The sequence below is a fragment of the Didymella exigua genome (assembly GCF_010094145.1).
Source record: "Didymella exigua CBS 183.55 unplaced genomic scaffold M421scaffold_3, whole genome shotgun sequence".
Lineage (NCBI taxonomy): Eukaryota > Fungi > Ascomycota > Dothideomycetes > Pleosporales > Didymellaceae > Didymella > Didymella exigua.
In genome coordinates this window covers 1,098,046-1,122,490 of record NW_022984777.1, presented here as the reverse complement: position 1 = coordinate 1,122,490, position 24,445 = coordinate 1,098,046, and the positions used below count along the sequence as shown (strand labels likewise).

The 24,445-nt window shown below is 51.9% G+C and overlaps 10 protein-coding genes across 10 annotated transcripts in view; 3 read left to right on the top strand and 7 right to left on the bottom strand.

The window, feature by feature from the left end:
* The window catches only part of M421DRAFT_30219 (uncharacterized protein), a gene marked incomplete at both ends in the record, with an annotated part of 4,325 nt that extends 1,579 nt beyond the window's left edge, over positions 1–2,746 (top strand). The window contains 3 exons of the mRNA XM_033589116.1: positions 1,690–1,733; positions 2,123–2,205; positions 2,655–2,746. Coding sequence (XP_033453226.1) covers positions 1,690–1,733; positions 2,123–2,205; positions 2,655–2,746 — 219 coding nt within the window. The remainder of the gene's footprint in view (positions 1–1,689; positions 1,734–2,122; positions 2,206–2,654) is intronic.
* A 1,439-nt stretch (positions 2,747–4,185) lies between these two features.
* M421DRAFT_254120 (hypoxanthine guanine phosphoribosyltransferase) lies at positions 4,186–5,410 on the bottom strand. The gene is made up of 3 exons (XM_033588630.1): positions 5,145–5,410; positions 4,411–4,946; positions 4,186–4,357 (listed from the first exon to the last, which is right to left on the bottom strand). Exons 1-3 carry the CDS (start codon positions 5,175–5,177, stop codon positions 4,300–4,302), a joined length of 627 nt encoding a protein of 208 aa, XP_033453225.1. The 5' UTR covers positions 5,178–5,410; the 3' UTR covers positions 4,186–4,299.
* Positions 5,411–5,686: 276 nt separating this feature from the next.
* M421DRAFT_254086 (uncharacterized protein) lies at positions 5,687–7,979 on the bottom strand. Its single transcript, XM_033588629.1, has 3 exons — positions 7,828–7,979; positions 7,334–7,632; positions 5,687–7,127 (listed from the first exon to the last, which is right to left on the bottom strand). Exons 1-3 carry the CDS (start codon positions 7,892–7,894, stop codon positions 5,859–5,861), a joined length of 1,635 nt encoding a protein of 544 aa, XP_033453224.1. The 5' UTR covers positions 7,895–7,979; the 3' UTR covers positions 5,687–5,858.
* Positions 7,980–8,921: 942 nt separating this feature from the next.
* M421DRAFT_89283 (uncharacterized protein) lies at positions 8,922–10,884 on the top strand (the record flags this gene model as incomplete). Its single annotated transcript, XM_033597754.1, has 5 exons — positions 8,922–9,244; positions 9,299–9,397; positions 9,448–9,515; positions 9,565–9,914; positions 9,964–10,884. 5 exons carry the CDS (start codon positions 8,922–8,924, stop codon positions 10,882–10,884), a joined length of 1,761 nt encoding a protein of 586 aa, XP_033453223.1.
* A 1,150-nt stretch (positions 10,885–12,034) lies between these two features.
* M421DRAFT_28555 (GTPase-activating protein GYP3) lies at positions 12,035–15,160 on the bottom strand (the record flags this gene model as incomplete). Its single annotated transcript, XM_033588966.1, has 1 exon — positions 12,035–15,160. A coding segment is annotated over one exon (3,126 nt), but the record flags the coding sequence as incomplete, so codon positions are not given.
* Positions 15,161–16,315: 1,155 nt separating this feature from the next.
* Positions 16,316–17,513, bottom strand: M421DRAFT_416572 (ubiquitin-conjugating enzyme E2-16 kDa). Its single transcript, XM_033591121.1, has 3 exons — positions 17,253–17,513; positions 17,089–17,202; positions 16,316–17,040 (listed from the first exon to the last, which is right to left on the bottom strand). Exons 1-3 carry the CDS (start codon positions 17,283–17,285, stop codon positions 16,726–16,728), a joined length of 462 nt encoding a protein of 153 aa, XP_033453221.1. The 5' UTR covers positions 17,286–17,513; the 3' UTR covers positions 16,316–16,725.
* A 584-nt stretch (positions 17,514–18,097) lies between these two features.
* On the bottom strand, positions 18,098–19,099 carry M421DRAFT_89280 (uncharacterized protein; the record flags this gene model as incomplete). The annotated part of the gene is made up of 1 exon (XM_033597753.1): positions 18,098–19,099. One exon carries the CDS (start codon positions 19,097–19,099, stop codon positions 18,098–18,100), a length of 1,002 nt encoding a protein of 333 aa, XP_033453220.1.
* Positions 19,100–20,049: 950 nt separating this feature from the next.
* M421DRAFT_53399 (uncharacterized protein) lies at positions 20,050–20,660 on the bottom strand (the record flags this gene model as incomplete). The annotated part of the gene is made up of 2 exons (XM_033595112.1): positions 20,050–20,116; positions 20,170–20,660. 2 exons carry the CDS (start codon positions 20,658–20,660, stop codon positions 20,050–20,052), a joined length of 558 nt encoding a protein of 185 aa, XP_033453219.1.
* Positions 20,661–20,830: 170 nt separating this feature from the next.
* On the top strand, positions 20,831–23,343 carry M421DRAFT_416569 (ribulokinase). The gene is made up of 3 exons (XM_033591120.1): positions 20,831–21,463; positions 21,510–22,082; positions 22,130–23,343. Exons 1-3 carry the CDS (start codon positions 21,251–21,253, stop codon positions 23,186–23,188), a joined length of 1,845 nt encoding a protein of 614 aa, XP_033453218.1. The 5' UTR covers positions 20,831–21,250; the 3' UTR covers positions 23,189–23,343.
* Positions 23,344–23,542: 199 nt separating this feature from the next.
* On the bottom strand, positions 23,543–24,428 carry M421DRAFT_1539 (uncharacterized protein; the record flags this gene model as incomplete). Its single annotated transcript, XM_033587603.1, has 2 exons — positions 23,543–23,752; positions 23,802–24,428. The coding sequence occupies 2 exons, from the start codon at positions 24,426–24,428 to the stop codon at positions 23,543–23,545; spliced, it is 837 nt and encodes a 278-aa protein (XP_033453217.1).
* Between the last annotated feature and the right edge of the window lie 17 nt (positions 24,429–24,445).

Here is a 24,445-nt window from a genome sequence, read left to right as displayed (position 1 = left end):
AATCAATCAATCAATCAATCAATCAATCAATCAATCAATCAATCAATCAATCAATCAATCAATCAATCAATCAATCAATCAATCAATCAATCAATTAAGGCCTAAGAGGAATATAGGAATCTTTTTAAGGCAAATGCTCTACACTAAGAGAAACTCTCTTCCCTAGCCCTCCTGCTTCTAGGCCTATAGAGTAGAACAACTACTACCCAAGCAACTAGGAATAGCCTAATCTTACTATAGAAGAGCTAGAATACGCTTGCTCAGCACAAATCTAAAGCAGCTCTCTAGGATTAGACGCCCTAACACAAGAGATTATTACTACAGCATATAAAGCATAGACAGAAATATTCTTCTTTGTTTTCTCTGCTCTGTTTAACTACAGATACTACCTATAGGAATAGAAGAAAGCAACAGGAATAATCCCAAAAAAGCTAAACAAGCCTAATTACGCTGCACCTAAAGCCTATAGAGTAATTACCTTGCTTAGCTGCCTAGGCAAGATTAAAGAAAGAGTAGTAGCAAAACGCCTTAGAACTCTTGCAGAAACAACAGCTCTTCTTCACCCCTCACAAAATTCTAAGGCTAAAGACTCCTTCTAATAACCCTGGACAAGCTTGGCAAATCCGCTGCATAAACGCAGCAAAGGCAATTTACAGCAAAGGCGCAATAATTAGCCTACACTAGACCCCAGGACACCTAGATATTACAGGAAACAAAAAAGCAGACGCCTTAGCAAAACAAGCTACAAAACAGTAACTAGTATCTAATACTACAAGCCATGCAATGACAGGTATTAGGATTAAAGCTATTGCAAGACAAGAGTGGCAATAGAAACTCTAAGCCTACTCTACAAAAGCAAAGCTTAGAAATCCTAGCACCTATGTAGCAAGATTCTTGCTAAAACTAACAAGCAAGATAACACTGCCAAAAAACACTAGAAGAGAAATTGCAAGCGCATACTACTAGCTAAAGCTTGGACATAGATACAATAAAGCATATCTATATAATATATAAAAAACAGAAAGCTCTAAATGCAGCTCTAGATATACACAAACACCTTAATACCTACTGCTTAGCTGTAGAAACTACAGAGAAGCAAGAAAGAAAATAAAGAGCAGCCTACAGGAGACAAGACTTACAATGTCTCTTCTCCTAGACACAAATAGGGGAATACAAGCTATACTAGCTTTTATGTAAGAAATAAAAGTAGGCACACGCAAGTAGTACCTATAGTAAACAACAAATAACTAATTCCCTTTGTTTATAACTAGAGCACAGGCTCTTACTATATGTCTATAAACCTATATATACTATTCCCTTACACAGAAAAAACTTGTAAATTACTAGAGCAGCCTTACTGCTCTTGTCCTATATAGTCTTAGACTCACACAGGACGTTAAACTAATCAATCAATCAATCAATCAATTCACCCCTCACAACTTGGAGGGAGAGTACAGAAATCCACAATAGACACATCTATGTTGCTGCTGAACCAGGTCTAAGAGCAAAGAAAACTAAAGCGCACAACATTAACAGTATTCCTAGATATTAAAGGTGCCTTTAACTACGTTGCTCTGAACTAGCTACTTGCTATATTTTAACAGCTATAACTACCTTACAATTTAATATTATAGGTTTAATTATTCCTATCTAATTGCTAGCTACAACTATCCTTTAATAGAGAATTAGAATACTTTAGCAGCATTTAAGCAGGAATTCTATAAGGCAGCCCTGTCTTACTAATTCTATTTCTAATATATATTAGATTTCTGTTTTAATCTATTATAAACTACTCTCTTTCCCACCTAGACAACCTAGCTATAATAGCATCTCCTACTAGCCTAAAGAAGAATGTCTGCATGCTAGAAAAAGATATAGCAAGCCTATTTGCTAAAGGAGCAAGCTGCGCTATATAATTTAATGTAGTAAAGACAGAACTTATTTACTTTATAATAAGCAACAAAGCAATTAGCTCTACACTTACCCTACTAGACAGGTCTACTATAGAGCCTAAAAAGACAGTAAAGTAGCTAGGAATCTACTTTAACAACGCACTCTCCTTTAAAGAACACGCTGCTACAAGGATTAGCTAAGCAAGAAACGCTTTCTACAGAATGTGAAGACTTGCAAATAGCAGTAGAGGCCTCCCTCCTTGCGCTGTAAGACAGCTATATTTAGCATGCGTTTCTAGCATTGCAAATTATAGTTGCTAGGTCTTCTAGAAATAACAAGCAGGAATAACAAAGTGTTGCAGCCAAAATAGAGGCAAAATGTACATACATTTGCACCCCTGAATTGGCTAGCAAATAGGCATGATATCTGCTGCGACACACACCCTTACGTGCAACTAGGACAGCATAATTATAGGTGACACAACACAGTAGAATACCTAATATGCTAAGTAATAGATAAATCCTTCTTTATAATGCTCTGTTACTGCAGATAGCACGCTAATAGAGCAGGTACTATGCCAAGACCCTTAGCTATAGTCACCTATAGAACACAAAAATCTATTTAACCTCTACTTGCGCACTTTTAGCGTCTAGGCTTATAATTGTTACAGCTAAAATAGAGGCAAAATGTACATACATTTGCACCCCTGAATTGGCTAGTAAATAGGCATGATATCTGCTGCGACACAAAGCAACTCTAAGGACTGCAGAATCTTGCCCTAAGGAAAATCCTAGGAACCTTTAGGACCTCTCTAATAGCACCACAGGAGACAGAAGCAGCACTTCCTCCCCCTACTATAAGACTAAATACAGCTCTAAGAAAGTACGCCTTTAGAGCTAGGAAGGTACCTAAAGACTACCCTATTTACATTGTAATTAAGACTCTAAAAGCTACTCTATAGTTATAAAGAGAAGACTTAGAATCTAGCACAGAATAAGAGGAAGAAGCTGCTCTCTTAAGGCTAAGAATAGGCCCACCTACTTAGCTTATATAAATTTTACAATTAATACAAAACGCTACTCCTAGCATAGAAGAAGAAAAACTGTAGGACTAACGTAAAGCACCACCGAGCCGGACACACCACCAAGCTGGACACTACAGCTCTAACAGAGTTTGGGGCGCGTGGTGATGGTAAGAAGGCAAAGAAGCAGGTGCGCGCTGATGGGGCTGAGCCGACCTAAAGGCGCTGTGGACAGTGTAGTAAGACTAGACATAACGCGCGAACGTGCAAGACTGATATAGAAGTAGTCTCTGAGTAATATTACAGCTTGTTTTGCCTTGTGCAGCGCCGTTTTGTGGTGTTTTGGGTCATAATAGGGTGGGCTTTGGTGGGGGCTTGGCAAAAGTGTTCCACTCGCTCAGTGTTCCACTCGCCCGTGAGGTACGTTAGGTGTAGAGAATATATTCTAGTGTTCTTATCATTCTAGCACTCCTATATACCTTGTATCGGATTCACACCTATTCTAGATATCTCTCTTCTTGCCTGCGTCGTTACAATACAGTCTTGGACTCACACTAGACGTTAAACCAATCAATCAATTAATTAAACAACAGACAACTAATTAACTTTATTTACTACTAGAGCACAGGCTCTCACTATATGTCTAAGAATCTGCATGTACTATTCGTAAATTACTAGAGCAGCCTAACTGCTCTCGTCCTATATAGTCTTAGACTCACACAGGACGTCAAACCAATCAATCATCCAGCAATACCCTAATTGGAGTCCTAATCACCGCTCCAAACTGTACCCGATTCTGCTCACCATGGTGTGGTTGATCTCCAGTGTCTGATCGGTCCAATATCCAGATGCGGATCACGTGATATGCACCCTCACCTCGATCCTTGCTGCGACATTTTGCCATTCTTCATCTTTTTTGCGACGAGACCTTGGTATATAAGATTAGGATCCAATAGCGTCTGGGAGCGCGCTCGTTGGCCTTCGTCTTCACTCGCTGAGTCCAACGCCGTCTTGACAAGAGATCTTGCAGCAAGATATGCTCTTATTGTCTATAGCCACTGGTGCGTCTTCGGCACATACAGAAGAGTCCTGCTACAGATAGGAAAGATCACTCAGGCAGGACAGATCACCAATGCGTCATACTGTGCTGGTGGCTGACATGTCGACTGCGATTTCTCTTGTGACTCGTTTCCATCCAATGTCTTGTCCAAGTTAGGGTCGCAGGTCAATTACCCAAATGACTGTCGTTCAAGACCAGTATCCACCAACTCCTGTTTAACCCCTGATTGCAATTGCTCAAATGCCGAGTCGTCAATGTGATGCTTTTCCCTTTCATCATCTGCCTCCTGTTCCTTGTTTTTGGTATCATAGATCAAATGAAGCTTTCAGGCGGACTTGTCCTTCGAGGCCTCGGCGGACATGCGGTCGTGCTGATCAATGTCCCTAGGTGTTGTTAGCTCAAAAAGTCCAAGCGTGAACGTGAGTATATGACATACATAGCCTCCCATGGGTAGTTGATCCAGACATCGCCAACAGTCTGCGCAGCCAGATACCTGCCCTTGAGGGTCTCCTCAGGAAGTGTACCCTTCTTCGCCTTATCCTTGTTGTGCAGCACAAAGATACTGAACGTAGTTTTCTCCCCTGTGCGTCCGGACTTCTTTTGCGCCTCAACAACATCCTTCTCCAATTCGCGGACGGCGTACTCGAGCGTTGTCCTTGTGTCGTCGACCTCGTCAACAATGAGGACATTCTTGCCAATCAGATTGGCCATCTCGAGGGAAGACAGATCGAGCCACTGCGTACGTGTGACCTTTGTGCCGGGGACCTCGACCTCAGAGTCACTCGAGCCGCCGAGCTGCTCATACAGGGACAGACCGATTGCCTGAATGGGGATGTTGGGCGAGTCGTCACGCTTGAGGAATGAGCGGAGAATGCGCGCGGGGACGTACCCACCGCCGCCGATGGCGATCATGAGGTTAGGCTTGAATTCCTCGAGGATTCTGGGGGCGGCATCCTGGCAGTGCTTGTGCACCTGTGGTGTGTCAGTACGCGATCGCAGCGACTCTTTTTATTCGTAATGCTGCTATGGACGCGAAATCGCGAGTTGAGATGTTTCACGGCGCTGGAAAGTCCGGTCTGCGCTATGGTGTTGTCGCGTGGTAATGCGGTGACGGTAAAACCAACTGTAGTACAGTAGGCGCGTACTGCCACAACGCGTCGAAGTACGTACCTGGTTGTATGTGACATAAAGCTTCTCGACCATGATTGCGGATGTTATTCAATTGTATGAAAAGTCTGGGTGAGGCGCAAAGTATAAAGTATAAAGTATCGAGCTCAGTTGGTGTGGTTTAATATTACGCTTGGAAAGAAAAATCCTGGCGCGGAGCTGGCCGACAATGAAGCGTGGGGTAAAGTCGAGGAGCCTACCCCGCGCTAGTGTGGAAGACGCTCGGCTTCTAGAAGCCTTTCGTTCACTGTGAACCTCGAAAACTCTTCACTATTTCGCATGTTTTAACTACTCAAGGTGTACAGCACCAGCTTATTATTAGTATGACGTTCACAGTATGCGGAGCTAGGGCTTATGCAAACATTTCGATTTGAAGTCGTGAAATGGCAGCCCTGCCCCAACCAAACACCCTGGCAGCAGCACCTTCCTAAAGTATCCGTCTCATCTCCGCAAAAGGGAAGGTGTCAGTGTAACAGAGAATAGTCCTTTATAAGCAGCCTATTTAGAGGTACAAGTGTAATCTACATTTTGCCATTTTTAAGCTGTCACAGTCAGAGAATGGACTTAGGAGGCCTTCAGAGGTGTCAGTCATCTTGATTCTGTTCAACGTAGCGATACCCTACGTTTCTTCATGCAGAACAGGACCCCAAAAAATGATCAGGTGTCGCTGGGACCTTGAGAGCTTCTCACGTCTGTTGACAGCTGTCGTCAGAATTCTTATGAACACTCGCTCGCTGTTGGGAATCTGTTCTCGATGATCTCCCAAGGTCCCACACCATGCAGTGTGCCTTTCGCCCCCGGCAACTGCACCGTGTGGTCGTAGCAGAAGATATAGCATGCATCTAAGAATGGCCGTACAATATATGTGTCGTTCACGAGGACCTCTTTGAATGTTCTGTGCTCTCTGGGACCACAGGCTATATCTGGATCAAGGTTTGGAACAGAGACAGTGCCTCTGTGAACAACTATCTCCTCCCCAATGCTGCCCTCGATGAATGCGTCTTTCCACCAAACGACATTGCCGCCATCCCAAGAATCGGTGGGGTACAATCTGGGGTGTCGAGGGCTTGTGAAAGCTTGGATTTTGTCATTGTACTGTAAGTAAGGGAGGGCGGGTTTTCCATTACTCATGCAGTCGTTGCACCGTAACATATATAGGCCATCGTGGCTGGCGGGTACGAAAGCCAAGCTTGAGGTGAGACCGCCAGGCGCGACTTCGCTCTCATCGCTATAGCCTTCGAGTGCTTGCTCAAGACCGCGGAGGCATTCACCTGCGTAAGTGAAGCACCAGTGGAGTAGCGTAGTGCGACTAGCCCCGAAGCGGGCGGGTACAAAGAATTGGCATAATATGACTGTCTCAGTATATGGCTGTAGGAGCAAGCCGTGTCGAGTTGAGTTCGACATCGGCTTTTGTAGCGCGGTTCTGTTGATGTCAAAATACCTACACTGTGAAGTATCGTAATTCCAGATGTAGACGCGTGTATGGGCTTCTAGGTGCATTGCGCAGGCCACCGTTCGATGTCGACATGTCAGGGCGAGCCTCTGGCTGGGGCCGTGAATTCGGAAGTTCTTCACCGGCCCGTTTCCAATTATTTCGCCAACAAAGACAGCTCCTCTGAGCAGGGCAGAGAATGCCACCAAGTCATCAGCCGCGTGAAGCTGACCGATCTGCCCGCGACTTGGGTCTACGAGAACTTTGGACGTCATGGACCTCAGGTTGACCACGTTCACTTGACGGAGACCATGGGCAAGCCATATCAACTTGTCTCTTACAAGGAACTGCTGTGTTAGGCTAACCCGACTTGATATTTTCAGACTGCTGTCTGGTTGGGCTCGACCGCTGCGAAGTGCTCGGGCGCTTCGAGCTCTGCGCCGACAGAACTCCAGGTCTACGCCTTGTAAGTTGATCGTGCCGTCGTACCAGCTTTCAAGATTGGGCTTCAGCACATCCAAGCTTCGCAGTTGTTCGTACCAAGCTCGACATACCTATAGAGCGGGTCAGTACACACAGGCTCAGAATTCTGTGAATAGGTCCTCTGAACCCCTTGCGGTCGGGTGTAGCACCTAGGCGTGACCGGGGCCAAAATGACGTGCAAGAGGCCTCTGGCGCGCGATGAGTCTATTCTGTAGCCTGAAACCTTCGTAGAAAGCGCCGACGTGCTCAAAGGCTTCCCGGGTGTGTTTTGACCTACGTGTTGTAATTGCCACGGTTTGGATGCGTCAAGATACGAGAATATCTGAGAAACAAGCTCCACGGGGAGACGTCCGATAATGTCGAACTGGAAGGTTCGTGTGCTTGTAAGTGACTGGACGAATCTCCACTCGTAAGGCGTCAACTCCTTAATCAAAGCTTCCAGAGCGTCTAGTCTCGAGTCAGAGTTTGACAATCGCGCGAACGCTTCCGCCAAACCGTTACTCGCCATATCCGGTAGGTGAGCAGCTTTCCGGGGCAATGGTGGTGTCTGCAGGGGAACGGGAAGATTTTGTCGACCTGACACGTTCAGTGAGGTTTATTACTGTAACCGTGATGTTCGGAGGCAAGTGGCACCAGGCACCCCTCTTGCTGATCTTTCTTCAACGAGGAAGGCACCATCGGGCAACCTCGTGGCCGCTAGCGCCGGTACTTTGCAGGTGCAAAGCACTGCATGCAACAGCAATCGCGAAATCTTCTGAAAGAATAACTTACAGCACGTACGGTTTGCAGCTGTTGACGTTAATAATTTGTTGTGCAGCCACGCTGGAGGACACTGCATTGCACAAATGCCATGAGGAGCTGTCAGGCAGAGCTGTTATGCTATCAGACCCCGCAGCCAGACAGTAAACGTTATAGCAGGGTCGTTATAAGACTGTTCTAGAGTGCCGCGGCCGTTTCAGTTGCTGGGAATGCATGTGGCCGACGCCTGCGCGAACCTTGAGCTGCTTGTCACGAAGCTAGACGGTAAACCTGCTTCGGCACGCCGTCGCGAGCTTGCTGACTGCGACCCAAGGTGCGCAAGTCCCAGACCTGGCAAATTTGCCGTTATCCATCTGCGTTCTTTGATCGTGCCCCTCCAGCTCCACGGCGTCTCCGGCTGCACAAAGGGCCCCCAGACGCTCAGCATTGTCACGCTCCCCACCCATATCGGAGAGTGTCCTGTGCTTGTGCCAGATAGTCGAGGGGAACGCTGCTGGCCTCCGCGCATGGCCTGTGCCTGGCATCTCCTCTCCTATCCTCACAGATGATACTTTTGCGACACACGCCCTCCACTGTCTCAGCAGCTCCCTTTGCGACGAGCGCTGCTGCTAGTTACGCCATCGCCGGTGCGCCGTGCACCTGCCCTCCTTTGCATAGCATAGCCATACGTGGAAGGCACACTCCCATACTACCAGTCCCGTAGATGCTGTAGATAATCCTGCGCCTCTCCCACGGCCAGCTCCTAAGCTGCTACTCGGCGCCACAGCAGACCTTTGTTCTCCGGCCGCTCCCGGTTCTTAGCAGCGAACGACGGCTGGAGTCTTCGCGGCCGACTTCTGGAACAACCTCCGGATTTGCTCCGCACTGCCAATCTGCCTTATATCGGAGACCCTGTAGCCGAATTCAGCAGGGTTTTGGCGGATTGACAGAACAAGTCTTCGCTGTGAAATCCTCCATCCCGGCCCCAGGGCGCTGTTCAAGAGCCTTACTGGCTTAGCAGCCCAGCGCCTCAACATTGGTGCCATCCTTCCTCGCCGCGTCTCCACTCGATGGCTTCTGTCGCAGAGGCCCGCAGAAGCCCGTTCTCTGGCGACCACAATCCAAACATGCACAGATCCATTCCCATCCTGCCATCCTCTGGTTCGCTTGCGCCCCCGCAAGATCGAATGGACATCACCCCATCCTCGTCCTCGGCCATGGGCCCACCAAGCCTCACTGCACCAAGTACAGATCGACAGCACCTCACACCGACACACCAGACGCACGCGCATAGTCAATCAGCAAACGGCGACTCGGATAACAATACGCCTAACGGCAATGGCAATGGCAATGGCAATGGCAATGGCAGTTCTGCGCCGGCGGTTGGCGCGGCCGCAGCTGCCCAGCAACCCAAAGTCGTTCAGACGGCGTTTATACACAAACTATACAAGTGAGTGTACCTGCCAGATCTGGAAAGTCGCATGCGGTGCTAACAGAAACCCAGCATGCTGGAGGATCAGAGCATTCAGCATCTTATTTCATGGTCTAGTACGAACGAAAGCTTCGTCATGTCTCCGTCCAGTGAATTCTCAAAAGTTTTGTCGTATGTGCTACCCCAGCCATGCTGACGTGCAATGTTGACCTGTGGTCCAGATCATATTTCAAGCATACCAACATCTCGTCCTTTGTTCGCCAATTGAACATGTACGGATTCCACAAAGGTCGGTGGCTGTATATGTGATCTAGGGGACGTCTACTGATGTCGAGCAGTGAGCGACGTATTCCACACAGGATCGCCAGACTCTCCCCTCTGGGAGTTCAAGCACGGCAACGGGAACTTCAAGCGCGGCGATCTCGTAGGGCTGCGCGAGATTAAACGACGAGCATCGAGACATGCACTCATCCATCGAGACTCTTTCCCTACACCCAAACTCCCAACCGGCCCGCCCCCTACACAGCCTATCGAGCAACAGATGCCGGACCCTGTTGAATCGCGACTCAACGCGCTCGAGTACAACTTGCATAATATGCATTCGCAGATACAGCGGTCAGAAGACACGTGCGCATATCTTAGCCAAAAAGCTGCAGTTTTGATGGAAGGCATGCTACGTTGCCATACGGTACGCGGAATCTGGCCTGTTATCATATCCCCAAACTAATGATTTGCAGTGGAACAGAGAACTCACCCGCCACATTTTGGATCTTGTGCCAGATCCAGAACACGCCGTGCACAAAAACATCGCAGCAATGGAACGAGACATCTGTCGATACACCGACATGTTGAACACATTGGACCAACCGGAGGAGCCCTCCTCAGCTCGCCAACCGTACTTCATGCAAGTGGACAACAATGGGTCACCGCTATCACCACGCGCAATGCCGCATGACCAGTATCCAGATTCGCGGCGAGGGTCATTGGCTGGCCTTCCGCGACAGATGTCCGTTAAGCCTTCGGTTCCAGCACACCTTGCGATCTCTCCACGTCGCTACGGCTCAATTGGCACAGGAACTTACTCCCCAGTATCAGCCAGACCGCCAGCTGCACAACAACCGCCTCCGCCGCCGCCTCCTCCACCGCCCTCCATACAAGCACCAGGTGGAAATGGAGGCAACAACCCTGGAAGCGGGGCATCTCCTCCATACAACCACTTTCAGCGACGGCACACCTCTGCCGATATTCGCACCCTTGGCTGGCAACACCAGCCCCCGCCAACACATTCTCCATACGCATCTGGTCACAACTCGACGCAATGGCCGTCTTCACCACATAGAGCACCGATTGGTGGCGGCGACGAGCAGCTTCGCAACGCGCTAGAATCGTACCAGCTTCCTCGGGGGCCTCGGGGGCGAACATCGAGACAGGGCACACCGCCAGATGGACCTCAATCATCATCGTTGACCCCTAATGATGCTGGCTGGACATTACCCGGAGCTCGATACCCTTTCAAGGGGTTTGACACTCCGGGGCCGCCGACTCGTCGCTCCAGCATGGCATCGAACGTGCACTCGCTGCTCAACCCTGCAGAGACCGCCGAGCGAGCAGACGAAGACGAGCCCGAGGATCCGAGGAAGAGGAAGAGGATGCAGTAAACGCACCGTTTTGCAGCATGCATTTTCAGTCTACAGCATCACCCGTCTGTTGCAAGGTTTCGCTATTTATTGGAGGCAAGCGCTTGTTTATTTGGCTGGCATCTTGTTTCATCTTCTCTTCATTTCGCAAGCTGTCTACTCACCATGTACGCCTGTTGGCACGGTCTATCTCATTGTCATACTGTCTTTCCTATCGATATCCACGCATCTTACATGCCATATTACTATCATCTACTATATATCAAGCATCGAGTTTTGCGCAGTAATTGCAGTAGCTCTATATCGAACTTGAGTCTAGACTGCTTCAATCGTCTTTTGCAAGTCGGGACCGAAAGACTAGTGCACGTAAAAACTCACTTGCTAAACTTCGCACTACCAAGGAGCCAGAGAAGGCATTCTTGCCCAATCTTCTCGTAATAGGATCCAATCCGTACCTTTCTTCCCGGACAGGGTGCCATCTCATGACCCTACCCTCATTCTACACGAGAACCCCTTACCGCCCAGCAATCGTGCAGAATAGTCCCGTTTCTGGACATGAAACGCCAATCTAATGCCCAGCGCGATACCCGTTAGGGAGACAGTCGGGGACATGTCATGATATACTGGAAATGATTGGTAGCATAGATTCAACATCAAAAGGCACACGGTTTGCAACTATAGGTACATCACTAGACATTCACGTCTCTAGTCTGTTGGATTCGCGAGTGTGGACGCCGTTTGATGGACGAAGCCCTTGAACGCGACTGCACGTGCCCTATCACGATGTGCAAGTAGCGAGAGGGATGAGAAAAGATGAGTGTTGAGGTCATCAAGTCATGTGTCATTAGGTACCAATCCATCCATGCATCGCTCCCTGCCTTATACGTCCCTAGCCGTTCCTCCCTAGCACGACCATGCCGTGGATCCGGTCGCCTGCCACTGGAGGTGCTACTAAGTAATCCATCCTCTGGCCCTCCCGCACAAAGGGGGTATATGGTAAATATTATACAAGAACGATAATACGCTGCCTTTTGTACGCCTGATGCCTCAACCTGTATGTATTGGGTGTGTATGCTGAACGCCGGTCGCCATGAGAGGTGTAAACAGGAAAATGGGAAAGGAAACGTCGCTGGTACAAACGTGGTGCGGTGATAGGGAGGGCTTAGCTCCTCATTCTTCGAAACTTGCGGCTGGCTCGTCGCCGGAGGCCGCCCATGGTACGGCGGACGCTTTCGCCGTCTGTATCATCTCCTTCTTGTCGTTGCGTGGGGACCTGCAGACCCTGCTGGTTTTGCCGCGCGCTCTTGACGGAGTTTTGATGCGCGATTGTTTTGTTTTGTTCACGCCAGAACAACCTCTTTTGGTCAATGACTCGTTGATCCAGACTTCCGAATCCCTTCCTGACGAATGCGTAGTCGTGAAGAACATTCGGATCAATACATGTCCTGGGCAGGTTCTGGACGAGCATAAACAGCTCGCCATCGCCGGGGCGGTACTTTTTGATCTCGGGCTCGCCAAGCTTGAAGATGGCAAGTGCGTAGCGGTACAAAGCCCGAGGTCCCTCCATAAGGAAGGCGTCCCAGATGCGAAGCACAGTCTCGATGGGCAGGACACCGACGAAGAGCGACATGAACCAAGACGTGCAGGACAAGGCTACGGTAGGTTGGCGCTGGAACTTCGAATTAGGGTGGGCGTGAGATCCAGCGCCGGAGTTGATGAGGTCGGTGTCGTTGATGGAAGCCCAGACCTTGGGAAGGTAGTCCTTGATGAGCATCATGAGAACGTTGACTTCCGTGTTCGCAAGAGCGCGAGCATGGGCGCCGGGAAGATGGTTTTGTGTGATGATCGTGAGAAGAATGAACGCTTTCTCCTTATCCTGCTTGAGGAACAAGAGAAGAAGACCGGCAATGAAGTTGAGAGACTGACAATAGCCAATACTTGGGTTGTTTAGAGCAAAGCAAGAAAGGACTTCGCGGAGGTCCTGGATCATGGCAGGCTCGTCGTCGCATTCTCCATCCAGTAAGTCATTTGCCGGTTCAGGGCGGAAGTGGATATTGTCCGGGAAGGTTCGGTCCAAGTCACGTTCGATCGCGTCCTTGTCGTCTTTGTTCAGCTCGTCATTCTTGACACGTACTGCTAGCGAGGCGTACAAGCCGATGTATTCCTTTTGCTTGAGTGTGTGTTGACCACCCGAGTAGTACCACCACATAGCACCACGCCACTCGGGAGGAAAGCCCTTGCGAGCGTAACGCTTGACTCTCTCAGACTTGGTTGCGGGAAACTCTGTGGGTTCATTTGTTGACAGACCTTCCTTGGTCATCAATGCGATCCACTTGCTCCTGCGCCTGTTGATGTGCTCCTCGTATCTTGCCGCCCAAGCATCGTGCTCTTGAACGCTGACATTCAGTGACTCCTTCTTGAATCCGTAACGATCGCGCGGCGCCTTTCCGGCCATCTTCCGCACGATTGGCGAAACGCTAGGAACATGTCCGATTTGGTTGGATGCAGCTAAAGGCTTTGCCTCGACGGGTCTCGTAGGCTTCAAAAAGGAATCCAATCCAAACCCACTCTTTCGGTCGTACACACTGGTCGATGCTCGGCGCGGAATAGCCTCGTCCTCATCAAGTTCCGGCAATGGCTGAGACTTCTGTAGTGGGGCCGATGGCAGAGCAGGGCCCACCTTCTGAATCGACTCGGTCGACACCAGTCGAGCTACGCTCGGTCTTTTCGAATGTCTCTTAGAGTAAGCTTCAATATCTGCCCAGTCACGTCGCGACATGCGCGCCTTGTTCATGGGAAGTCGTGGTAGAGCAGCGATCTCGCGATTGATTGCCGACATTTCGGCCCGCTTGGCACTCGGGACTCTAGCGGGCAGTCCGTCATCCGCGGTCTGAACTAGTGCGCTCGGTGCACCAAGGGACAGTGCTTGTAATGTCATTGAGATTCGTCGTGGTGCCTCCTCACTTGACCGTTGTCTCTCATCTGGGTTCTTCTTGTTGGTCAAGGCTGTGACAGCCTCAATGGTTCGTGGTGTGTATTCAGCCTGAAAAGGGCTAATCTGAAGTGGAGGTATTTGGTGCGGCCTCAATTCCCCTTCGGCTCCTGCCTGAGTGTCGTCGTCAAGGAGGCTCTGATCCGAGGCATCTGTGGCAGATGGCGAGCGTATCGAAAGACGATGTTTCCTAACTCCAGCCTTGGCAATCATGCCGTTAAGGAGAGATGCGGGAGAGCTATCCCATTGTTTGAGGTTTTCAGACGACTGGAAAGACGACAATGAGTCCTTGTCGCGAGAAGGTGTCTGTGATAGTTCGGGCGGTTCTAGATCCAAAGCTATGGGAGATGGATCTCTTGCTGTGTCTGCAATCATCGAGTACCCGCGAACGTCCTCATCGTAGCAGTAGGCGTCGATCACATCGTCCACGGCGCTGAACTGATCCATGTCTTCGTCCTCCTCGGCGATCTCGGAGTTCTGAGTGGTCTCTGGCGAGTCATCGCGGTCGCGCAGTCTGTCTCTTGACTGATCTCTCGAGTATATGCTGTTCTGGCGGTCGCTAGCCACAGAGCTGCGCGCTGTTACTATACTACTGCGTTCGGTGCTGGCTTCCATCATGCTTCCCGAAGTGTTCGTGTAGCCTGATCTTGAGCTGAACCGAGGCTCCTCGCCTCGCAGCTGTCGAATCGGCGGGGGAGGGTAGTAGTCGGAGTGAGACCAGTTGGGGACTCCGCGATTGGGCTTGTATGTGCCAGACAGATTTGACCGCTCGCCGTTGCGGTACTGGCCGTAGTCGGGTATCGAGGTGACGGAGCGTAGTGGTGGGTGGGGGATGAACGAGGTTTGTGACGAGCTGGTGTAGCCGCGAGCTCGGACGGGCGATATCGAGCCAGACACGTCCTCTGGAGACAAGTCCCACTGCGTGCCATTCGACGTGGGAGGGTTGCTGGCGAGCGGGTTGAAGATGGCGCGCAGGTCTGGCGAGCCAGGGCCGCTGCCGTCGCGTCTCATTGCCGGTGCCATGACTGGCGATGATGTGGGGCCTTCGTTTTGGGAGAACTGCATGTATTTGGGCGAGGACACAGCGGCATGGCGCAGGAGGGAGGGCGCTCGCTGTCGTGGGGGAGGGAATTTGGGGGAGGGCAGGGCGACGGACGGGAGCGTGGGGCTCTCGGGAGCAGGGCTGTAGGCTCGGCGCTCGTAGGCGGGCGACACGGCGGTGTCCATATTCAACGGCAGCAGTCCCCGCTTCGCACTCAGGCCCTGTGTGTATGCCGGCCGCGGGGGCGGCGAGGCCGGGGGGGTGTCGCAGCTCCGGGGCTGGTAGGCGACGTAGTGCAGGCGCGCGAACGACGGGGTCGACGCAGGCGTGCCGCAAGGGTAGGGGAAGGCGGTGCTGGGGACGTCGTCGGTAGGAGTCCAGTGGGAGATGGTGCTGTGGGTCGTAGTAGTGCCAGCACGGTGTAGGGCGTCAGCCATGGCGGCGGATCTGGTAGCGCGCAGTGGTGCTCATTCGAGCGGGAACGAAGGCAGCTCGGTAGTCGTGGCTCGCGGCGGACACATTATCGAGAAAGAGAGAGAGAGAGAGAGAGAGAGAGTGTGTGTGTGTGTGTGTGTGTGTGTGGACGGGAGCGGTCGACGGAGCTGATGGGAGGATGCGGCTCGAGTGCTCGCTGCTGCTGCTGCTGGGCGCGTGTGCGTCTGAAACGCTGGAACTCAAAAGCACGGAAGCACTGCGCTACTGTCGGGACGCCGAGATGGGTGCCGCCGCGGCTCCGGGCCACAGGATCGCGCTGATAGGAATTGACAAGTGAAGGAATGCGGCGACGGGGCGGCTGCCTGCGTGTGCTGGGAGCGGCGGTTAAGGAACGTGATGGCCGCGCCGCGACGTGTGAGCTGGGTATTTCGAGGGCGTCAGAGTGACCTCCACTGCGAGACTTCGCTCGGAGACGATAGTGAAGGAGGCAGCGTCGCAGAGCCTGATCAATACCACCAGCATCGTCGCGCAGGAGCCATACGAAGTATCGACCATTTGTAGTGGTAGTGAGTGCATCGTCCATCTCGGCTGCCGCATCCCCGTCCGGTGCCAGGCGGCTACTATTCATTAATTGGCACCGCTCAGGCACGGCCACCGTTGCTCGCCGCCCCTCCGCTGATCCCAATTGGCAGGGAATGCCGCACGCTCTGTTCCTTTCGCTTCATGCTTATCACTTCATCACCATCCACAACGTAGCGTTCAAGAGAACTGAACAACTGCAACGTGGCCAGGGCCGGCCGTCGATTGCCTCTCCCGCATGTGTCTGGCAGCTGCGTAAACTTCCGCGTCCTGAGACGTCCTTTGGTGCAGCCCTGACTCGTAAGATTGCTGCACCGCCAGCAGTGCCATGACTTCGAGAAGCACATGGGTGTCGCCGCGACCCATTCTCCCGCCGTGACCATTCCCCACTTGGCCGTGGTCATGCCACTATGTGTTCTCGAAAGACTGGCAGAGCGCGCATCCTAGTCCTCTCATTTGCTTCTGTTCATTTGCTTGCGCTCTTGGTACACATCACGGCTGAGGAATCCGCCCATGACGACGTGCCTCGGTGCAATTATGTTCATTTAGCAAAAGATCTCAGGGTATCCCTTACCTGGGTGTTCTGCCCAGCTCACGACTCACGACCTGACCACCTATGCATCACGATCATATGTATTACCATCCATGTTGATATAGATTCGTTGCTTGCTCTTTCCGTCACCCATCACCGATCGTGTCCATCGTCAGCCGCTGACGCAGCTTCGCCAAACGCCCAAAATGCAGTGTAGCCATCAGCCTCGACCTCGTTTCCCTCGTTTCCCTAGCCGTCCCTGTCGCGTGACATCCCTCCCGCTCACTTTGCATAGCGCTTGACCCAGTCCTGCGCATTCTTTTCGAACTGCTTGCGATTCTCCCTGTACTCGTTGGCAATAGATGGCTCGATGGCGTCGTCCGGGTTTGGCTCGATGAGGAGCGTCTGGATGAGGCGAAGGACTGAAACAACCTTGTTCGGTGGCTTCCACTCATCCGCGCGCAGCAGACCCAGACACATGGAGCCCTTGTCGTCGTTGCTGACGTTGGGGTGATAAATCTTGGTGCGGAACGAAACGACCGGCGGCTTGAACGGGTATTCGTTGGGGAATGTGATCTCGAGCTTGAAGTGCCCGCCCTGCGCAGCGTTAGCTCAGCCTCATACTGCAAGTGAGTGCAGACTTACCGCGTACACAGACTGGTCCGGTCCGTCCATCAGGACCTCCCACTTGGTCATGTTCTGCTCATCGAAGCTGATCTTCATGCCCGCTGGCATGTCGGCCATGCACTCGCCGTACTCCTACCCTGATGTCAGTATCCTGTTTCAAATGCCAAGTATACGAGGCCTGCCTTCATGATCCTCTTCTTTGCTCCCGTGCTCATCTTGGCGGTGTTGTGTTGTAGGTAATGGTGGAGTTGCTATGTTGCCTGAGAAAGTATGGCGGCGCTACAGCTGCAAGGCGCTAATTATGCGTTGTCAGGCTGAAGGCAGATAGAACAGCGCTAGAGACAGGCAGCACGGCTTTCACTGTGCAGGACGTTGTAAATTCTATGCAGTGGTGAAGTCACGGAGACACGCATGCAGTGGGGATGGTTAAGAGGCCATGACGCAGATGCAAGCAATTGTGGTTTGCGATTACCGACTAACTCCAGACAAAGCTAAAGCATGTCCGGCTGCACATGCTGCATTTGCTCGGCGCCTCCCAAAAACTCAGTCTTATCTTGCATGTATCATCAATTTCAGCCCAAGGTTCGTTGCTGAGGTTGCATGGGTTTCATGATCTGCCGACGTCACACCCGCCTTTAGTCTACAACTCGACTGTGGCTTAAGTTGTATCCACAACGCCGACATCGGTGGTGTCTCTTGACACTGGGCAGGCGTATCGACCATCGTAGAAAGGCAACATGGTGAAGCGCAAGGCGGATGGGTGTGTCTAAGTTCGGTCAATCGATGGTTTGGTGTGTGAGCTACGGTCGATTGTCACGAGTGAGCACATCATTGAGCACCATAATGGACGGGACAAAAACACATATATCATGAAAGTCTCGATTCTAGTACTAGACTAAGGGATATCTCAATTCATCGTTTATTGCCAACTCCACTTTTAAGTTGGAACCATAACAAAAGTTGCTCAGTAAAAGGAATCGTCGCTCAAACCCCTCTGCCACCCAAACGCCTTGAAGCCGGATCTGATCTACTGCTTGGGGTCAACAACAGCAGCGTAGCTGGCGTCACCCTTCTCGTTCTTGGAAGTGTCCTTCGGGCAACCTGAGCAAGCGCACTTGCCCTCGGCGCAGGGACACTTTCCAGAGACGGAGCCACAGTTGCACTGCGTCTTGCCGTTACCGACGTCGTGGACGTTGGCCTCCTCTATGCTGGGCTTGCCACCGCCCTCGGCCTTTGCGCAACCGGAGCAAGCACATTGGCCCTCAGGACATGGGCACTTGCCGGCCTGGGAACCGCAGTTGCACTGAGTCTTGCCATCGCCGACACCGTGGACATCAGCCTCCTCCATAGTAGGCTTGTTGCCGCTGCCGCTCTGACCCTTCTTGAGGTCAGCCAGGTGGCGGGCCTCATTGTGAACATCCATGACGGTCTTGTTGCCCTGGTCGTAGAAAGCCCTCAGCTTCTGGCCGGTAGGAGTACCCTGAGCCTTGTCGAAGTAACTGGTGAGGCCGGCCCAAGCACCCATCGCCTTGTTAGTGAGACCGAGCTTCTGGTCAACAACCTGCGCCTTCTGCGATGCCTGGGTCTTGGAGTCAAGGTTCTGAAGGGTCTGGAGGAACTTGGCGCTATAACCGTGCTGCTTATCGGCGGTAAGAGCGCTCTCGATGGCCTTATCAGAAATGGCGTAGCCATGAGCGAGGTACTCGGCAACGATACGAGCGCGAGGCTTCTGCTCCTGGGAAATATGGTCACCCTCGTGGGTGTCGTCGGTGGCCTTCTCAGTCGCAAACTCGCCACCAGATTGTGCAGACTTGACGTGGACAGAGTTGGGGCCTAGCTGTGTGCTGTCGAGGAGAAGTGCAGTCTTAGCGGCAGCTGCCTTCTCAAAGGTGACGGACGCAGACTGTGTGTCATTGCCAGTAGACTTGACGGAGATGTCCTGGATCTTTCCGCAGAAGCTGAAGAAGGACTTGATCTCGTCTTCGGACGTCTTGGTGCTGATGTTCTCAACGTGAACAGTGGAAGCCATTGTGGAGAATGTTTTGTGTTTGTTTGAAGAAGGTGTGTAAGACGATTTGTGGCACAAGAGAAGGCTGAAGAAGGTATTTGTAGTGAGGAGGGAATGTTTGGTTGGCGGGGCGCAAGAGGGGAAAGAGATGACGTCGCCTCAGGCTACAGCCACAAGTGGCGACTCGCACAAACAACGCAACGAAAGCAATCGAATCACGAAGCAACTTCAAGATCATCGACATGTGCAACTGGCATTGTGTGGTTCATGTGCGGTAGGCTACCACTAAGCTCGATCAGTCCACAGTTGCGAGCCGCGCAATGTACATAGCCAAAACGAAGACGTTCTTCGCCATCCGAGGGGTACGTGTCTGATACTCTCCAGCACTTTGTGCGAGGCTTCTCCCACGGCTGTGCGTACTGTACAGGGGTAAATAAAGACAGCAGACGACAAGAAACAACACGTATGCCACGTCAATGCTACGGATGAGCGAGGTGCGCACTACTGTTTCAGGTCGTACTTTGTTCCCATCAGTTTGCCGGATTTTTATCTCTTTGACGGCGCTGGACTTTATGGAGATGGAAGGTGCAGCCATCGCGCACGTGCTTGCCGTTCATGTAGCAACTTGTTATAATCTTACACTCTGGCGATACGTCGCCAAGTACATTGCGACGGGATTTTGATACCCATAACAGACGTCTTTGAATGTACATATTGGACCACTAAGAGCACCGACACGGCTGTTCTGAATGGTACCGGATGCAGATTTCGCACATACATAAAGTTTGAGAACCTCCACAGCCATTATAGGAGCAAAGAATCGTGGCACATCTCGAAACTAGCCCTTGCCCCCTCTGGAGGCAGGTTGTACGAGCTTGTCGGCAAGCTTAATGCATACAAGTTCGCGTTGAAGTAGGATCGGGGCGGTGGCCAGGTGTAGATTCGATTCGCCAACGTCCTTCCTAGGCAGTCTATTTGCCCTCCCCTCCGCCAGATACAAGCTGAACGACAATGAAGAGTGCGAGCGCCCACCAGTACCTACAAATGTGTCAGTCCCCAGGCCCCGATCTCGCGCCAATGATAATACATACTTCTGCAAGAATGTCTTCTCCGGCTCCTTGGTTTCCAGTTTGCCCTCCGCATTCAGCACAATTGGCCTGTTCAGCACTGGCTTGGAACCCGGACTCCTCTTCACAACCTCGACCTCAACTTCCTTTCCAGCACCCTTTGCGCTTGTTCCAAAGCCTATGTGGTACGGCTCGCCCTTCTCATCAACGTGGACGATGAACTTCTTGTGGTACTGGTCCGCGAAGCTCGAAGCTGACGTGACGACACCCCGCCAAGATCCAGTCTTTGGGTCGGTCAGGCCAACGCGAAGGAGGTGGTCATCAGAGTATGAGCCCGTCGGCGGTGTGTAGGAGGCTAATGTGCCAACGGCCTGGTCTGCGTCGTACTCGATCTGCGCAAGGGGAATTGCTGACGGAATAACGGCAGTGCCTCCAGAGACTGGAACGGAGGACACATATAGCGTTACGGTCGATGCGACCGCAAATGGCAGCAGGAGAAGACGTGCGAGCAACATATTGGCGAATGCTGTATTGCGGTATCTCGTTTGCATACGCTCGGTATTGGAGACGAACTTGGCCAGAGCTCGCCCGGCGGCTGACTAACATTCGCCAGCAAGCTCCCCACCAAACCTCGAACGCCTTTGCTCACCGCGCCACCGTGTCGGCTCGCATCGCCACGGGGTTTGGCACCTCCGCGGCGATGCCCCGAATACCCCCGCAACAGCGTTAGGTCCAAGAAATGGTTTTGCTTGGTGGCGTGACCTCCAGCCAACAACATTCGGGTCATGGATTTGGGGTCTCACAATCTCCACAAATTCGCCAGCTGTTCTGGCAAGTGTTCAGAAAATCGAAATCGCTGGCTCCGCGAAGGACAGCCTACTCCGTCTTATTGCTGGAAAGCTGAGGTTCGCTAAGCCTTCGATTGCCCCGCCCCCACCAAGGTGTCAATTGGAAGGGTCCTGAAAGCTACCTATGAGCTCATCCCGCAATGCGGAGCTGTACAATACTCTCAACACGAATTGATAGCTCTCAAAACGACCGTTTAATCTAACATTCCCTTCCTTGCTTCTCTCACATACCTCTTGACAGTTGTAATTACTTCACTATGGCAGCCACAATTCCTTTCAGACAGAACTCGCGGCAGCCGTCACGCCAGATGACCGATCCACGCAACGAGATCCGTCCTCATGTCGACCATTACATTGGTATCGATGTCGGTACAGGCAGTGCCAGAGCCTGTATTATGAACGACCAGGGTGACATTGTTGGTCTGGCCTCAGAGAACATTGGCCTGTGGCAGCCACAGACCGGCTACTATGTACGACTATGCGTATAATACCGGGGCAGGCAGCTAACGGTAGCAGGAGCAATCGACGACAGACATCTGGCGATGCATTTGCTCCTCAGTTCGCAGAGCAATGGACCAGCACGGCATTGACCGAGACTCCATCCGCGGTATCGGCTTCGACGCTACATGCTCGCTTTCTGTCTTCTCAGAGGATACGGACGAGCCCATCTCAGTCACTGGCCCGCACTTTGACAACAGAGATGGAAACGACCGCAACGTGATCCTGTGGCTTGACCACCGACCGGTCGAGGAGACCGAAAAGATCAACGCTACCGACCACAACCTTCTACGCTACGTTGGCGGCAAAATGTCCATTGAGATGGAAATTCCCAAGGTGCTGTGGCTGAAGAACAACATGCCGAAGGAGCTGTTCGATCGCTGCAAGTTCTACGACTTGGGCGACGCTCTCACACACTTGGCGACTGGAAGTGACACTCGGAGCTACTGCAGTGTCGTCTGCAAGCAAGGCTTCGTTCCCGTTGGTGTTGACGGTAGTGTGAAGGGCTGGCAGGAAGACTTTCTGAAGGAGATCGGATTAGAGGATCTGTGTGAGGACAACTTCAAACGCATGGGAGGTGTTGACAAAGTGGTTTGTCCTGCTTTACTGATCGACGAGACCTAGCTAACGCATGGCAGAATGGCCGCTACCTCACTGCCGGCGAACTTGTTGGTACTCTCAGCGAAAAGGCTGCGGCAGAAATGGGCCTCAACCCTGGTGTTGCCGTTGGGAGTGGTGTCATCGACGCCTATGCTGGCTGGATCGGTACCGTCGGCGCCAAGGTCAAGCTTGATGAAGACACCCTTGACATGGGTCACGCAAAGAATGATGTAGAACAGGCTTTTACAAGGCTCGCCGCGGTTGCAGGAACATCGACATGCCATCTCGCCATGTCACGCGATCCCGTCTTCGTACCTGGTGTCTGGGGACCCTACAGAGACGTTCTTTTACCCGAGTACTGGATGGCAGAAGGTGGCCAGAGTGCAACAGGCGAGCTGCTAAAGCACGTCATCGAAACCCATCCCGCATTCAACGAAGCCTCCTCCGTCGCAGAAACCTTCAATACAAACATCTACGACTATCTCAACGAGCACCTCCGCGAGCTAGCTGAGCGTGAAAACGCACCACACATCTCCTGGCTCGGGCGCCACTTCTTCTTCTACGGCGACTTGTTTGGCAACCGGTCTCCCATTGCAGACCCAAACATGAAGGGCTCTGTCATTGGACTGAGCTCAGATAAGAGCCTCGACGGCCTGGCGCTGTACTACTACGCCACGCTGGAATTCATTGCGCTGCAGACACACCAGATCGTTGCCACGATGAACAAGTCCGGCCACGTCATCTCATCGATCTTCATGTCTGGCTCGCAGTGCCAGAATGGGCTACTGATGCAGCTCGTAGCCACTGCGTGCGATATGCCTGTCCTGATTCCCAAGTACGTGCACGCTGCTGTTGTCCATGGTGCAGCTATGCTTGGTGCGAAGGCAGCCAGCACAGACAAGGATGGCAATAGTGAGCCGCTGTGGGATATCATGGATAGGTTTAGTAAGCCGGGTAGGACGGTGAAGCCCATCAGGGATGAGAATGTGAAGAAGCTGTTGGAGGCCAAGTACAAGGTTTTCCTGGAGCAAATTGAGGGGCAGCAGAGGTACAGGACTGAGGTTGACGCCGCAATCTCAGGCTGGACGAAGGCTTGAGGGCTGGATCCGGATCAGATACGTCCTGATCGCGAACGAGTCTAGCTCAGATTGATATGCTCATCTCGCTGCTGGCAGCTAGTGTCGTATACAATTTTAGACCTTGGACGTGCTTAGACGTGCGCGCTTAATCCTGAAATGTTGACATTGCTTCAGAGTATATCGTGTGCATCTTGAGGGTCTACAAAGGCCAGCTTTTCCACATGCCTTCCAATCGTGGTCCTTGCTTGTGCCATCGTTGAATTCGTGGGACGTTGCGTAAATCGTATCTTTGCTTATTCCAGGACGATCCTCAAGCGTTCTTGTCCATGATAGGGTATCGTACAAAAGTATTAAGTGTATCTTATCTCGCTTCTAGTAGCGTCTGCGGGGTCCTCGTGGTGGGTCGCGGTGACCGCCTTCGCTGAAACCGTATCTCCCATCCTGGTAACTTCCGCCCCGAGCACCATCGACTACCACATCGTCGAGAGCTTGTGTAGCGCGGGCAGGCGGTGGTCGAGAGTGGGCAAGGGCGTTGCTCGATGGTATTTCCTTCATATAGACATAGAGGGTTCTTCCGTCAGCCTGCGTCCTTGTTAGCCATGCCGAACGCCCACAATCAAACACTGCATACCTTCTGACTGTTGAATGTTGCAATGACGTTCTCGGCGCCTTCTCTTGATGTAAACGAGAGCTCCACCATGACGGTAGGAGACGCAGTGAGTATCTTGCAGCCAAGGCACTCTCCTCCATGGGGTGCCATGACAGCCTCGATGTCCTGAGCCGTTGTTCCGGGCGCAAAGTTACTTGCAATGACGGTGAAAGGGCCGGTACTCGCAACACCTCGAATGCTGAAACCTGGCGCACTGTCGCTGCGGCCGTTCAAGTTCTTGTTCAAGACCGAAGCGAACTTGTCATACGTGCGGCTGTTGCGGTCGATTTGCGAGGCAGAAGCGGTGCGACCAAGCTCCGCAGCTCTTGCAGGAGGTCCGTTGGGGTTATTGACCTTATGAAGATCATGTTGCCATTTTGCTTCGATGTTGCCAGAAGGCTTCGCTGACGAAGAGCGGCTCTTCTGAACACCAGCGCCGCCGCTTATGCGACTCAGTAGTGTGGGTTTTTCTAAATTCTGTCGTGACTTTGCGCCGGCACCAGATGTCGGTGTTGCTGTGCGGCCTCGAGAGCCAAGGAACTGCTGCGCAAGGTTCTCGTGCTTCTTCTTCTCTCGCGAATCCTTGACGAAGCTGGCGAAGTCGGCCATGATGAGGGAGAAGTCGA